Genomic DNA, 16,409 nt, shown 5'->3' with positions numbered 1-16,409 from the left:
GCAAATAGGGTGATGGTACCCTGACAAATGTATAGTCAATTTGAATAACAATTGATATACTTGAAAGAGAATCTGTCAGCAGGTTTTTGCTATGTAATCTGAACACAGCTTGATGAAGGATTAACAAATTGCAAGAGATTACATAGCAATGTGTCTCTTCTCATACTGTATGCTGTTGTTTACCTGTTATGTTTGTTTTAGCTTCAGGAGATTATCATTTTTGGCTAAACCAGCACACTCCCTGTTGTGATTAGCAGCTCACTGGCTATAGACTTTGTGTGTAAGGAGCCTGATGTAGGGTAGTTTTCTGAGCTCTGCTGCATTGCTAAATCTGAAAGCTCTGATTGCAAGAACGACTGCAGCCAGTAATCTAAGTGATACAGTGTTAGATTCAGAATCTCCTTGCCTACGTCATACTGCTGACCAAATTCCCTTTAAGGCTGGTTTCTTCAGCGCTCTATTGGGAGACCCAGACGATTGGGGTATAGCTACTGCCCTCTGGAGGCCACACAAAGCACTACACTAAAAGTGCAAGGCCCCTCCCTCTCTGGCTATACCCCCCCGTGGTATCACGGGTACTCCAGTTTTAGCTTTGTGTGCGAAGGAGGTCAGACATTCCATGCATAGCTCCACAGATTTTAGTCAGCAGTAGCTGCTGACTAGTTCGGATGGAAGAAAAGAGGACACATATAGTGTTCCCAGCATGCTCCCTTCTCACCCCTGGATGGTGTTGTAAGGTTGAGGTACCTATTGCTGGTACGGAGGCTGGAGCCTGACATGCTGTTTTCCTTCCACATCCCCTGGTAGGGCTCTGTGGAAGTGGGATCCTGCCGGCCTCAAAGCTCTGTCGCCGGGCTCCATCCACAGACCCATCAGAACCTGATGGATACGGAGCAGGAGTACCATCAGGGACCGGGCCCTGCATCATACAGGTACTCTGTGTCCCCGGCAGGCACAGACACACTCCGGGCTGGCTGGGTGTTGTAGTGCGCCGGGGACCGTACACTGAGCTGGTGTTCCTACAGTCATCTGGGGGACTTTGTGTTCTGGGAACGCAGCGCCGACCCCCACTGGACCGGGCGGCGCTGCTGTGACTTGTGGTGCGCCGGGGATACGCCGACCGCGCTTTTACGGCGGCGGCGTTTATAACTCTAGTCCCCGGCTTTTGGGCCTAGGACGCCGGCAGCTCCGATCGTTCCCGCCCCCACCCTGTCAATCAGGGTAGGGGAGAGACGCTGTTTCACGGCAGCGAGGAGGGCTGGAGCCTGATTTACATGCTCCAGCCCTCACACTAGGCACAGAGGGAGCAGGCTTCCCGCTCTTGGTCAGGAACGCCCAGGGCCCGCCCCCCTTCTTCCCTCAGGACGCCGGCAGCCATTACATGCATGGCTGGCTGGAAGAAGGACGCAAGGCTCTGGGAGACCTAGACTGAGGGGCTTTGGAAGACCACACACCCGCTCTTTAGCGGGCGGTAAGCGGCTTTTCAGCTGGCCCCTCTAGTGCCTCAGTGTATGTTAGTGTATTGTGTCACTGGACATAGAGATTTATTGATTTCTTGCACTGTGAGGTCGCTTCCTGGCTGAATACCCCAGATCGCTCTGAGGAAGCAGCAGCATGTCATCCACAAGACGCAAAGCTGCCAAGGCTAGGGCTGTGTGCACTGTGTGTGCTGCTTGTGGGACTGCTCTACCAGCAGGTTCCAAAGACCCCCATTGTGTGCAATGCTCAGATCCGGTGCTGCTTCGCCAGCCGGAGTCAGGAGAGATAGTGACCCAGGCTGAGACGCCTGTAAGTCCTGCCCCGGTGTCAGGGTCAGACTTTGCAGTTTTTGCGGTTAATATGTCGGTGACTATGGCAAAAATCCTGGAAACTTTGCAATCCATGCCTGGGGCTCAGTCTATGGACACGGCGAGGTCTATGTCCTCTAACCCTCCGCAGTTGGATTTAATCCAGACTGCAAGGGGGTCCCCGGCCTCTCAGGATGAGTATGATGACTCAGATGATTGCCCCAGCCACCCCAAGCGGGCTCGCTGGGAAAGACCCTCAACGTCATCACACTGCTCAGGGTCTCAGCGCAATCAGTCTCCCTGTGATGTGTCTGAAGAGAGTGATCAGGAGTCTAATCCTGGAACCCCTCTCAATCTGGATACCCCGGATGGGGATGCCATGGTAAACGATCTTATCTCAGCCATCAATAGACTGTTAGATATTTCTCCCCCAGCCCCTTCAGCAGAAGAGGCAGCGGCAGAGCAGGAGAAATTTCGTTTCCTCTATCCCAAGCGTAAATTAAGTGCTCTGTTGGATCACTCTGACTTCAGAGAATCAATCCAGAAACACGATGCTCATCCAGAAAAGCGTTTCTCTAAACGTTCTAAGGATACACGTTATCCTTTCCCCCCTGAGGTGGTCAAGCGCTGGACCCAGTGTCCAAAGGTGGATCCCCCGATTTCCAAACTTGCAGCTAGATCCATAGTTGCAGTGGAGGATGGCGCTTCACTTAAGGATGCCAATGACAGACAGATGGACCTTTGGTTAAAATCTGTCTATGAAGCTATCGGCGCGTCGTTTGCTCCAGCATTCGCAGCCGTATGGGCGCTACAAGCTATTTCAGCTGGTTTAGCGAAAGTGGATGCTATCTTACATCCAGCGGTGCCGCAAGTGGCGTTCCTTACCTCGCAGATGTCCGCGTTTGCGTCTTACGCTATCAATGCGGTCCTAGAATCTACCAGCCGCACCTCAATGGCGTCTGCCAATTCGGTAGTTTTGCGCAGGGCATTGTGGTTAAAGGACTGGAAAGCAGATGCTGGTTCCAAAAAATGTTTAACCAGCTTGCCTTTGTCTAGAGAAAGACTGTTTGGCGAGCCACTGGCTGACATCATTAAACAGTCCAAGGGTAAAGACTCCTCTTTACCCCAGCCCAGATCAAGCAAACCTCAGCAGAGAAAGTGGCAGCAGAAGTTTCAGTCCTTTCGAGGTTCGGGCAAAACACAATTCTCCTCGTCCAAAGGGACTCAGAGGACGCAAAGAAACTCAGATTCCTGGAGGGCTCATTCACGCCCCAAGAAAGCAAATGGAGGAACCGCTTCCAAAGCGGCTACCTCATGACTTCCAGTCCCCTCCCTCCGCATCTCCGGTCGGGGGCAGGCTCTCCCGCTTTTACGACACTTGGATGTCACAGGTCAAAGACCGGTGGGTGACGGACATTTTGTCGCGCGGGTACAGAATCGAGTTCAGTTCTCGTCCTCCAGCTCGGTTCTTCAGAACCTCCCCACACCCAGACCGTGTAGATGTCCTGCGGCAGGCGGTGGACTCCCTAAGAGCGGAGGGAGTAGTGGTTCCTGTACCGTTTCAGGAACAAGGGAGAGGGTTTTACTCCAATCTCTTTGTGGTGCCAAAAAAGGACGGCTCATTCCGTCCTGTTCTGGACCTAAAACTGCTCAACAAACATGTGCACGCCAGGAGGTTCCGGATGGAAACCCTCCGTTCTGTCATTGCCTCAATGTCTCAAGGAGACTTCCTTGCCTCAATAGACATCAAGGATGCTTATCTCCACGTGCCAATTGCTTCAGAACATCAACGTTTTCTACGTTTTGTGATAGGAGACGACCATTTTCAGTTCGTAGCTCTGCCATTTGGTCTGGCGACAGCCCCACGGGTCTTCACCAAGGTCATGGCGGCGGTGGTAGCAGTCTTGCACTCTCAGGGACACTCGGTGATCCCTTACCTAGACGATCTACTTGTCAAGGCACCCTCTCAAGAGGCATGCCAACTCAGTCTACAGGCTACGCTGGAGACTCTCCAGACTTTTGGATGGATCATCAACTTTCCAAAGTCAAATCTGTCACCGACACAGTCACTAACGTATCTTGGCATGGAGTTTCATACTCGAGCAGCGAGAGTGAAGCTTCCGCTAAACAAGCAGCGGTCCCTACAGACAGGGGTGCAATCGCTCCTTCAGGGCCAGTCGCACCCCTTACGGCGCCTCATGCACTTCCTAGGGAAGATGGTGGCAGCCATGGAAGCAGTTCCCTTTGCGCAGTTTCATCTGCGTCCACTTCAATGGGACATTCTCCGCCAATGGGACGGGAAGACGACTTCCCTAGACAGGAAAGTCTCTCTTTCCCAGACGGCCAAGGACTCTCTGCAATGGTGGCTCCTTCCCACCTCATTGTCTCAGGGAAGATCCTTCCTGCCCCCATCCTGGGCAGTAGTCACGACAGATGCGAGTCTGTCGGGGTGGGGAGCAGTGTTTCTACACCACAGGGCTCAGGGGACGTGGACTCAGCAGGAGTCCACCCTTCAGATCAATGTTCTGGAAATCAGGGCAGTGTATCTTGCCCTACTGGCCTTCCAACAGTGGCTGGAAGGAAAGCAGATCCGAATCCAATCGGACAACTCCACAGCGGTGGCATACATCAACCACCAAGGAGGGACGCGCAGCCGGCAAGCCTTTCAGGAAGTCCGGCGCATTCTGATGTGGGTGGAGGAAAGAGCATCCACCATATCCGCAGTTCACATCCCGGGCGTAGAAAACTGGGAAGCAGACTTCCTCAGTCGCCAGGGCATGGACGCGGGGGAATGGTCCCTTCACCCGGACGTGTTTCAGGAAATCTGTCGCCGATGGGGAGTGCCGGACGTCGACCTAATGGCGTCTCGGCACAACAACAAGGTCCCGGCATTCATGGCGCGGTCGCGAGATCAAAGAGCGCTGGCGGCAGACGCCTTGGTGCAAGATTGGTCGCACTTCCGCCTCCCATATGTATTCCCGCCTCTGGCACTCTTGCCCAGAGTACTACGCAAGATCAGATCCGATTGCAGCCGCATCATACTCGTCGCCCCAGACTGGCCGAGGAGATCGTGGTATCCGGATCTGTGGCATCTCACGGTCGGCCGACCGTGGTCGCTTCCAGACCGTCCAGACCTGCTGTCTCAAGGGCCGTTTTTCCATCAGAATTCTGCGGCCCTGAACCTGACTGTGTGGCCATTGAGTCCTGGATCCTATCGTCAACAGGATTATCCCAGGGAGTGGTAGCCACAATGAGACAAGCTAGGAAGTCAACTTCTGCTAAGATCTACCACAGAACGTGGAAGATTTTCTTAACCTGGTGCTCTGCTCAGGGAGTGTCTCCCTGGCCATTTGCATTGCCCACTTTTCTATCTTTCCTGCAATCAGGGTTGGAAAAGGGCTTGTCGCTCGGCTCCCTTAAAGGGCAAGTCTCGGCACTATCCGTGTTTTTTCAGAAGCGTCTAGCACGTCTTCCTAAGGTGCGCACGTTCCTGCAGGGGGTCTGTCATATTGTGCCCCCGTACAAGCGGCCGTTGGATCCATGGGATCTGAACAGGGTACTAGTGGCTCTCCAGAAGCCGCCCTTCGAGCCTCTCAAAGAAGTTTCTTTTTCTCGCCTGTCACAGAAAGTGGCGTTTCTTGTTGCGATCACATCGCTTCGGCGAGTGTCTGAGCTGGCTGCTCTGTCATCCAAGGCTCCCTTCTTGGTGTTCCACCAGGACAAGGTTGTGCTGCGCCCCATTCCGGAGTTTCTCCCTAAGGTCGTATCCTCGTTTCATCTTAATCAGGATATATCATTGCCTTCCTTTTATCCTCATCCGGTTCACCGGTATGAAAGGGACTTGCGTTTGCTAGATCTGGTGAGAGCACTCAGGATCTACATTTCCCGCACGGCGCCCATGCGCCGTTCCGATGCACTTTTTGTCCTTGTCGCCGGTCCGCGCAAGGGGTTGCAGGCTTCTAAAGCCACCTTGGCTCGATGGATCAAAGAACCAATTATAGAGGCCTACCGTTCTGCTGGGCTTCCGGTTCCTTCAGGGCTAAAAGCCCACTCAACCAGAGCCGTAGGTGCGTCCTGGGCATTACGGCACCAGGCTTCGGCTCAACAGGTGTGTCAGGCGGCTACCTGGTCGAGTCTGCACACGTTCACCAAGCATTATCAGGTGCATACCTATGCTTCGGCGGATGCCAGCTTAGGTAGAAGAGTCCTGCAGGCGGCAGTGACATCCCCGTAGGGGGGGGCTGTTTTGCAGCTCTAACATGAGGTATTTCTTTACCCACCCAGGGACAGCTTTTGGACGTCCCAATCGTCTGGGTCTCCCAATAGAGCGCTGAAGAAGAAGGGAATTTTGTTACTTACCGTAAATTCCTTTTCTTCTAGCTCTTATTGGGAGACCCAGCACCCGCCCTGTTGTCCTTCGGGATTGTTTTTGCTGTTTGCGGGTACACATGTTGTTCATGTTGAACGGTTTTTCAGTTCTCCGATGTTACTCGGAGTTAATTTGTTTAAACCAGTTGTTGGCTTCCTCCTTCTTGCTTTGGCACTAAAACTGGAGTACCCGTGATACCACGGGGGGGTATAGCCAGAGAGGGAGGGGCCTTGCACTTTTAGTGTAGTGCTTTGTGTGGCCTCCAGAGGGCAGTAGCTATACCCCAATCGTCTGGGTCTCCCAATAAGAGCTAGAAGAAAAGGAATTTACGGTAAGTAACAAAATTCCCTTCTTTTCAGGGACCGGTCATTAGTCTTCCAGCCAAAATATAGGCACATATGGAGCTGTCCATACTTGGACATGTGAATATACTATTTGCACCGATGGCTGTGTCCAACCTCTTCTTGTGGTCTCAGTAATGTCAGAATCACCATTTCTTCTGCAGATCGCGGATTCCTGGGAGGAGAAGGATCCGGAGCTCGCGGCACTGCTGAGACATGGCCTTCAGCCGTCCCAAGATGAAGATCTGTTTGATCAGCCCGATCTTTTCTAGGCATTGACCTTTGTGATGTTAATATAGGTTTTACTATGTTAAGGTCCTGTCCTACCCCACCTTATAAAACCCCAAATCCCACTAAATGTGCCTGGAACATAGCGGAGCTGTATTTTATGACTTCCAGCGCCAGTTGGGTCCTCATACTGCTCATATTGGGCGGTGGTACTTCCCCATGTAAACCTGGGGGGCTTCAGAGAAAGACTCCAGGGATTTACCGTATATACTAGATTATAAGCTGCGTTTTTCAGCCCATTTTTTAAGCTGAAAATGCCCCTCTTGGCTTATACTTGAGTCAGGTTCCCACAAAAAAACTCATTTTCACCTGTCCTCTGTTCCTGCGGTGCCCTCAGCTGCTTCTTGTAGATTGCGTGGCACATAGACCCCTCCGTGTTCGCGTCCTGTACACGGGGCCGCCGTCGTAAAGCATTCAACTGCAGTAAAGCCACGATGGCAGCCTGCAGCCCCGTGCATTGGATGAAATCATGGAGGGGTCTACAAGAAGCAGCTGAGGTCACTGCGGGAAAGGAGGACAGGTGAAAATAATTTTTATTTCTTTGTCGCTCCATTGGGAGACCCAGACAATTGGGTGTATAGCTATTGCCTCTGGAGGCCACACAAAGTATTACACTTAAAAGTGTAAGGCCCCTCCCCTTCTGGCTATACACCCCCAGTGGGATCACTGGCTCACCAGTTTTGTGCTTTGTGCGAAGGAGGCAACACATCCACGCATAGCTCCACTTTTTAGTCAGCAGCAGCTGCTGACTATGTCGGATGGAAGAAAAGAGGGCCCATACTAAGGGCTCCCAGCATGCTCCCTTCTCACCCCACTGTATGTCGGAGGTGTTTGTAAGGTTGAGGTACCCATTGCGGGTACGGCGGCAGGAGCCCACATGCTGATTCCTTCCCCATCCCTTTTTACAGGGCTCTGGGTGAAGTGGGATTTACTGGTCTCCAGGCACTGAGACCGTGCTCCATCTACAGCCCCTGGAGAAGATGCTGGATGGAGCGGAGTACATCAGGGACATGGCCCTGCTTCCTCAAGGTACTCTGTGTCCCCGTGCATTTGGCGCTCACACCGCAGCATGCTGGGTGTTGTAGTGCGCCGGGGGACATCAGCGCTGCGGCGCCTGTGCCATGGCCTCATTCAGCTTCGCTGAAGCAGGCTCACTTATGGGAATTGGTCGCGCCGGCCGCTGGGACTGCGGCGCGGCTGGCACTTGTAGTGCGCCGGGGACTTCAGCGCGGCCTGCGCTTTTACGGCGGCCGCGCTGATAACTAGAGTCCCCGGCTTTTGCGGCCTGCTTCCGTTCGTTCCCGCCCCCAGACCTGCCAGTCAGGAGAGGGGCGGGACGCTGGCCACTTCTAGGAATCGGTCGCGCCGGCCGCTGGCAGCGGCGCGGCTGGCACTTGTGGTGCGCCGGGGACTTCAGCGCGGCCCGCGCTTTTACGGCGGCCGCGCTGATAACTAGAGTCCCCGGCTTTTGCGGCCTGCTTCCGTTCGTTCCCGCCCCCAGACCTGCCAGTCAGGAGAGGGGCGGGACGCTGGCCACTTCTAGGAATCGGTCGCGCCGGCCGCTGGGACTGCGGCGCGGCTGGCACTTGGGTGCGCCGGGGACTTCAGCGCGGCCCGCGCTTTTACGGCGGCCGCGCTGTTAACTCGAGTCCCCGGCTTCTGGGCCTAGTCTCCCTTCGTTACCGCCCACAGCCCTGACAGTCAGGGTAGGGGCGTGACGCTGCATAGCACAGCAGCGCTGAGAGCTGGAGTATGTTTTGCATACTCCACCCCTCTCACTGTGTGCACTGTGAATCCGGATTCCCGCACTTTCTCAGGCACGCCCACGGCTTCCTTCTCTACAAGGACGCCGGCAGCCATTAGTGTCAGTTTCTGTACGATACAGAGACAAGTGTGGAAGACCCTGGCATTCTGATAGTCACACAATCGCTGCAACAGGCGTTAAGCAGCACCTGTGGTGCTGACCCCACTAGTGCAGAAGTGCACTTATAGATATGCTTGTACTATATACATTGCACTGTTTGGTCGCACGTTGTATATACCCTCCTGGATTATGCGGAGGAGTTATCAGCATATTCTCTGTGTAAAACAAAGGTGCAGAACCACATGTTTTTCTATACAGCTGGTACAGCATGTACGGCTATACGGCCGGCAGGTTACATAGACTCCCATTGTATGCACTAATGGCCAGGGGATGAGGACGGTGTCTGCAGTATTTACTGACAGTTTTTCTGAGACTATGGCTATGATACTAGAAGCCTAGCAGTCCGGACATGTCTCTCACAATATGGGCACTGTTGAATCATTGATCCATGGCCCCCCTCAGTGTGAATAACTAACAGCTCCGGGAATGTCACACGCATCCCAGAGTCACGGCTCTGCACGGACGTCAGTCCCAGACAGCCTAAGCGGGCTCACTATGAGCGGCCTCGGTTTCATCAGGGTCCTAGCAGAAGGACTCGCTGTGTAATGAGGCGGAAGTAGCGGCTCAGGATTCTGATCCTGAGACCGCTCTCAATCTGGATACACCTGATCGTGACGCCATAGTAAATAATCTTATAGCGTCCATCTATAGAATGTGGGTTATTTCTCACAGCTCCTCCAGGGGAGGAGTCAGCTTCACGTATTTTTCTGGACCACTCTGCCTTCAGAGAGGCAGTCCAGGAACACCACGCTTATCCAGATATGCGCTTCTCCAAACGGCTTAGGATACACGTTATCCCTGTCCCCTGACTTGGTCAAGGACTGGACCCAGTGTCCCGAGCGGCATCCTCCAATCTCCAGGCTTGTAGCTAGATCCATAGTTGCAGTGGGAGATGGAACTGCAAACTCAAAGATGCCACTGACAGACAGATGGATCTCTGGTCGAAAGCCATCTATGAGGCTGTCGGCGCACCGTTGGCTCCGGCATTCTCTCCCTTGGGGCACTCCAAGCTATTTCAGCTTGTCTTACACAGATTGACACGGTTACACGTACATCTGTGCCGCAGGTGGCATCCTTAACCTCTCAAATGTCTGCATTTGTTTCTTACGCGATTCAGGTTGTCCTGGACTCTGCGAACCGTGCGGCGGTAGCCTCCGCTACTCCGTGTTTTTAAGCAGAGCCTGGTCTGCTCGTTAAGTGAATGGAAGGCAGATTCTGCTTCCAAAAAAGGTTGCCTAACCAGTTGCCTTTTTCTGCTGACCGACTGTTTGGTGAGCGTTGGATGTAACCATTAAACAGTCCAGGGGTAAGGATTCATCCTTTCCTCAGCCCGGACACAACAAACCCCAACAGAGCAAGAGGCAGTCGGGGTTTTCGGCCTCTTCGAGGCTCGGGCAGGTCCCATTTTTCCTCGTCCAATGTGGACTCAAAAGGATCAGAGGAGCTAAGATTCTTAGCGGGCTCAGTCACGCCCAAAAAAGCGACAGTCTGAAAACCCGCTTCCAAGGCGGCTTCCTCATGACTTGCGGCCTCGGTCGGTAGCAGGCTCTCCCGCCTTGGCGATATTTAGCTGCCATAGGTCAATGACCATTGAGTGTGAGACATTCTGTCTCACGGGTACAGGATAGAGCTCACTTCTCGTCCTCCAACTCGATTCTTCAGAATTTCTCCACCTCCCGGCCGGGCCGCTGCTCTTCTGCAAACAGGGTGCACTCTATAGGCAGAAAGAGTGATGACCCCCGTTCCTCTTCAGGAACAAGGTCACGGTTTTTACCCCAAATTCTTTGCGGTACCTATAACAACGGGCCGTTCCGTCCCGTTCTGGATCTAAAAATGCTCAGCAAGCTCGTGGACACCAGGCGGTTCCGGATGGAATCCCTCCGCCATGTCATCGCCTCAAGGTCCCAAGGATATTTCCTAGCATCATTAGGCATCAAGGATGCTTATCCACACGTGCCGATTGATCCAGAGCACTAGCGTTTCTACGCTTCGTTATAGGAGACGAACACCTTCTGTTCGTAGCTCTACCTTCCGGCTAGCGACAGTCCAACTGGTCTTCGCCAAGGTCAGGGCAGCAGTAGTCACAGTCCTGCACTCTCAGGGTCACTCTGTGGTCCCGTATTTAGACGATCTACTTGTCAAGGCACTCTCTTAGGAAACATGCCAACACTGCCCGAACGTTGCGCTGGAGACTCTCTAGAGTTTTGGGTGGATCATCAACTTTTTAAAGTCAGATCCGACCCCGACCCTATCGATAACATATCTAGGCATAGAGTTTCTTACTCTCTCAGCGATAGTGAAGCTTCCGCTAGACAAACAGCATTCACTACGGGCTGCAAGCTCTTCTTTAAGAACCAGTCGCACACATTGAGACGCCTCATGCACTTCCTACGTAAGATGGTAGCAATGGAGGCAGTTCCTTTCGCGCAGTTTTACTGCGTCCACTACAATGGGACATTCTCCGCCAATGGGACGAGGAGTCGACGTCCCTCAACAGAGTCGTCGTTCTTTCTCAGGCGGCCAAGGAATCTCTACGGTGGTGGCTTCTTCCCACCTCTTGGTCAAAAAGAAGGTCCTTCCTATCCCCATCCTGGGCGATAGTTACGACAGACGCGAGTCTATCAGGGTGGGGAGCAGTTTTTCTCCACTACAGCGCTCAGGGTACGTGGACTCAGCAAGAGTCCACCCTTCAGATCAATGTTCTTGAACACAGAGCAGTGTATCTTGCCCTACAAACCTTCCAACAGCGGCTGGAAAGCAAGCATATCCGACTTCAGTCGGACAGCTCCACAGCGGTGGCATACATCAACCACCAAGGAAGAACGCGCAACCGGCAAGCCTTCCAGGAAGTCCGGCAGGTTCTGATGTGGGTGGAAGACACGGCATCCACCATATCCACAATTCACATCCCAAGTGTGGAAACTAGGAAGCTGACTTCCTAAGTCGCTGAGGTGTGGCCGAAAGAGTATGGTCTCCTCACCCGGACGGGTTTCAGGAGATCTGGCGCCGCTGACAGAGGCCGGACGTCGATCTAATGGCGTCACGGCACAACAACAATGTGCCAGCTTCATGGCACGGTTTCACAATCATCGAGCTCTGGCGGCAAACGCCTTAGTTCAGCATTGGTCGCAGTTCCAGCTACCTTAGGTGCCACCTCTGGCATTGTTGCCCAGAGTACTGCGCTAGATCAAGACCGACTGCGGCCGCGCCATCCTCGTCGCTACAAATTGGCCGAGGATGTTGTGGTACTCGGTTCTGTGGTGCCTCACGGTAGGCTAACCGGGGGCACTACCAGACCAATCAGACTGGCTGTCTCAAGGGCCATTCTTCCATTTGAATTCTACGGCCCTCAACCGGATGGTGTGGCATTGAGTCCTGGAACCTAGTGTCGTCAGGATTACCTCAGGACGTGGTTGCCACCATGAGACAGGCTAGCATACCAACGTCCGCCAAGATTGACCACAGGACGTGGAAGATGTTCTTATCTCGGTGCTCGGCGCAGGGTGTTTCTCCCTGGCCGGTTGCATCGTCTATGTTTCCTTCCTTCCTGCAATCTAGGTAGGAAAATGGGTTGTCGCTCAGTTCCCTTTAGGGACAAGTCTCAGCGCTATCTGTATTTTTTCAGAAACGACGACTTCCTCAGGTACGCACGTTCCTACGGGGAGTTTGTCTTCTCAGCACTCCGTACAAGCGGCCGTTAGAGCCCTGAGATCTGAACAAGGTTCTAATTGCTCTCCAGATGCCGCCTTTCGAGCCTTTGAAGGATGTCTCCCTTCCCGCTTTTCACGGGAAGTGGCCTTCTAGTAACGGTCTCGTCTCTTAGGAGAGTTTCCGAGCTAGCAACGCTCTCATACAAACTCCCTTCCTGGTCCTTCACCAGGACAGGGTAGTTCTGCGTCCGGTTCCGGAATTTCTCCCTAAGGTGGTATCCCACTTTCATATCAATCAGGATATCACCTCACCTTCTTTGTGTCCTCGTCCAGTCCATCAATTTCAGAAAGATTTGCATCTGTTGGTTCTGGTGAGAGCACTCAGGTTCTACTTCCCGCATGGCGCTCCTGCGCCACCCGGATGCACTCTTTGTCCTTGTCGCTGGTCGGCGTAAACAGTCGCAAGCTTCCAAATCCACCCTTGCTCGGGGGATCGAGGAACCAATTCTTGAAACCTACAGTTCTACTGGGCTTCTGGTTCTCTCAAGGCCGAAGGCCCATTCTACCAGAGCCGTGGGTGCATCCTGGGCATTACGGCACCAGGCTACGGCTCAGCAGGTGTGTCAGGCACCCACCTGGTCGAGTCTACTTACTTTTACCAGGCATTATCAGATGCATACCTACGCTTCGGCAGACGCCAGCCTAGGTAGATAAGTCATTCAGGCGGCGGTTGGCCACCTGTAGGAGAGGGCCGTTTGACGGCCCTATCATGAGGTATTCTTTTACCCACCCAGGGATTGCTTTTGGACATCCCAATTGTCTGGGTCTCCCAATGGAGCGACAAAGAAGAAGGGAATTTCTTCAGCGCTCTATTGGGAGACCCAGACAATTGGGTGTATAGCTACTGCCTCCGGAGGCCACACAAAGTATTACACTAAAAAGTGTAAGGCCCCTCCCCTTCTGGCTATACACCCCCCGTGGAATCACGGGTTCTCCAGTTTTAGCTTTGTGTGTGAAGGAGGTCATACATCCACGCATAGCTCCACGGTGTGTAGTCAGCAGTAGCTGCTAACTACTCGGATGGAAGAAAAGTGGGCACATATAGTGTCCCCAGCATGCTCCCTTCTCACCAGATGGTGCTTGAAAGGTTGAGGTACCTATTGCTGGTACAGAGGCTGGAGCCCCACATGCTGTTTTTCCTTCCACATCCCCCTGGAGGGCTCTGTGGAAGTGGGATCCTTCCGGCCACAAAGCCCTGAGGCCGGGCTCCATCCACAGACCCAGAACGAACCTGATGGATGTCGAGCATTGGTACAGTCAGGGACATGGCCCTGCATCTGTCAGGTACTCGGTGTCCCCGGCAGGCACAGAACGCTCCAGACTTGCTGGGCGTTATAGTGCGCCGGGGACATAAGCAATGGGGTTGTGTCACCTTAGTTATGGCTGGGTGACGGGTTATGTGTTTGGGAACTAGCGCCGACCGCTCCGGCGGCGGGGCGCAACTGCGACATGCAGGGCGCCGGGGACAGAGCGCCGACCGCGCTTTTACGGCGGCGGCGCTCCTAACTTTACTTCCCGGCTTTTGCGGCCTAGCGCCGCTTCGTTCCCGCCTCCGCCCTGTCAATCAGGGCGGAGGAGAGACGCTGTGCAATGGCCAGCGCCGGGGGCTGGAGCTTGATTTACATGCTCCAGCCCCCTCACGAGGCACAGTGAGAGCACGCTTTCCCGCTCTTCGTTTAGGAACGCCCAGAGCCGCCCCTCTTCCTCACAGGACGCCGGCAGCCATTATTCATGCGGTCCGGCTGGGGACAGGCAGGCAGGCTCTGGGAGACTCAGACAGGGCGTCTGGCGGCCACACACCCGCTCTGAGGCGGGCGGTAAGCAGGCTGAAAGCCCCTCTTGTGCCACAGTGATTCTATTTGTGTACTTTCTTCTGGTGCCATATAGATATTGTATATATATTTGCACTGTAGGGCGCTTCTTGGCTATAGACCCCATATTGCGCTGAGGAGACAGCAACATGTCCTCCACAAAACGCAAGGGTCCCAAGGCGCGGGCTGTGTACACTGTCTGTACTGTTTGTGGGACTGATCTACCGGCAGGCTCCACTGACCACCATTGTGTGCAATGTTCCGTGCCTGTAACGCTTCGTCAGCCGGAGGTGGCAGTAGTAACCCAGGCAGAGACGCCTGTAAGTCCTGCCCCAGTAACAGGGACAGATTTTGCAGTTTTGGCTGGTCAGATGGCTGTCACTATGACAAAAATCCTTGAGGCCTTGCAAACCAGGCCAATTACTCAGGCTCCGGACACGGCTGTGTCCTTGCCCCCTGGTCCCCCTCAATTGGAGCGAGTCTGTACTTCAAGGGGCTCTCATGTATCACAGGCTGATGGCTCTGACTCAGATGACGGCCCCAGCCAGCCCAAGCGAGCTCGCTTAGACAGACCCTCCACATCATCACATTGTTCAGGGTCTCACAGGGATGAGTCTCTCTATGATGAGACTGAAGAAAGTGGTCAGGTTTCGGACCATGAGACCACTCTCAATTTGGATACCCCTGATGGTGACGCTATGGTCAATGACCTTATTTCGGCCATCAATAGTGCGTTGGATATTTCTCCCCCAGCTCCCTCAGCAGAGGAAGCTGCTGCACAGCAGGAGAAATTCCATTTCTTGTATCCCAAGCGTAAATTGAGTGCCTTTTTAGACCACTCTGACTTCAGAGAATCTATCCAGAAACACCACGCTCAGCCATACAAGCGTTTTTCCAGACGCGCTAGGGATACACGTTATCCATTTTCCCCTGACGTGATCAAACGCTGGACCCAGTGTCCAAAAGTGGATCCCCCTATTGCCAAGCTTGCGGCAAAATCTATAGTCGCGGTAGAGGATGGCGCTTCACTTAAAGACGCCAACGACAGACAGATGGACCTTTGGTTGAAGTCTATCTATGAAACTATCGGCGCGTCGTTTGCCCCTGCATTCGCGGCCGTGTGGGCACTCCAAGCTATTTCAGCTGGGTTGGCACAGGTAGAGGCTGTCATGCAGCCAGCAGTGCCAAAGGTGTCGACCCTAACCTCACAAATGTCTGCGTTTGCGACCTACGCTATCAACGCGGTTCTGGAATCTACGAGCCGTACGTCGTTGGCGTCCGCCAACTCCGTAGTGTTGCGCAGAGCATTGTGGTTAAAGGACTGGAAAGCAGACGCTAGTTCCAAAAAATGTTTAACCAACTTGCCATTATCTGGAGATAGACTGTTTGGCGAGCAGCTCGCTGAAATCATCAAACAGTCCAAGGGTAAAGACTCGTCCTTACCCCAGCCCAGATCAAACAAACCTCAGCAGAAAAAGTGGCAGCCGAGGTCTCGGCCCTTTCGAGGCTCAGGCAAGGCCCAATTTTCCTCATTCAAAGGGACGCAGAAAGAACAAAGGAGCTCTGATTCATGGCGGGCTCACTCACGACCCAAGAAAGCAAACGGAGGAACCGTTTCCAAAGCGGCTTCATCATGACTTTCAGCCGCCTCCCTCCGCATCCTCGGTCGGTGGCAGGCTTTCCCGTTTTTGCGGCATTTGGCTGTCACTGGTCAAAGACCGGTGGGTGACAGACATTTTGTCGCGCGGGTACAGAATCGAGTTCAGTTCCCGTCCTCCACCTCGGTTCTTCAGAACCTCCCCACATCCCGACCGAGCGGATGCCCTTCTGCAGGCGGTGAGCTCACTAAGAGCAGAAGGAGTGGTAATCCCTGTCCCCCCTCAGGAACGAGGGCGAGGGTTTTACTCCAATCTCTTTGTGGTTCCAAAAAAGGACGGCTCCTTCCGTCCTGTTCTGGACCTAAAAAGGCTCAACAAGCATGTGAACGCCAGGAGGTTCCGGATGGAATCCCTCCGGTCTGTCATTGCGTCAATGTCTCAAGGAGATTTTCTGGCATCAATAGACATCAAGGATGCGTATCTCCACGTACCAATTGCTACAGAGCACCAACGTTTTCTACGTTTGGTAATAGGAGACGAACATCTTCAGTTCGTAGCTCTGCCATTCGGTCTGGCGACAG

At 53.6% G+C, this 16,409-nt stretch overlaps 1 protein-coding gene across 1 annotated transcript in view; it reads left to right on the top strand.

The window, feature by feature from the left end:
* Positions 1 to 7,353, top strand: part of FANCA (FA complementation group A) — an 80,578-nt gene extending 73,225 nt beyond the window's left edge. The window contains exon 37 of the mRNA XM_075325974.1: positions 6,662 to 7,353. Coding sequence (XP_075182089.1) covers positions 6,662 to 6,769 — 108 coding nt within the window. The 3' untranslated portion in view covers positions 6,770 to 7,353. The remainder of the gene's footprint in view (positions 1 to 6,661) is intronic.
* The last annotated feature ends 9,056 nt before the right edge of the window (positions 7,354 to 16,409 follow it).

The sequence above is a fragment of the Anomaloglossus baeobatrachus genome, chromosome 10 (genome assembly GCF_048569485.1).
Source record: "Anomaloglossus baeobatrachus isolate aAnoBae1 chromosome 10, aAnoBae1.hap1, whole genome shotgun sequence".
Lineage (NCBI taxonomy): Eukaryota > Metazoa > Chordata > Amphibia > Anura > Aromobatidae > Anomaloglossus > Anomaloglossus baeobatrachus.
Note: the sequence above shows the minus strand (reverse complement) of the source record. Positions and strands in the feature narration are given on the sequence as shown.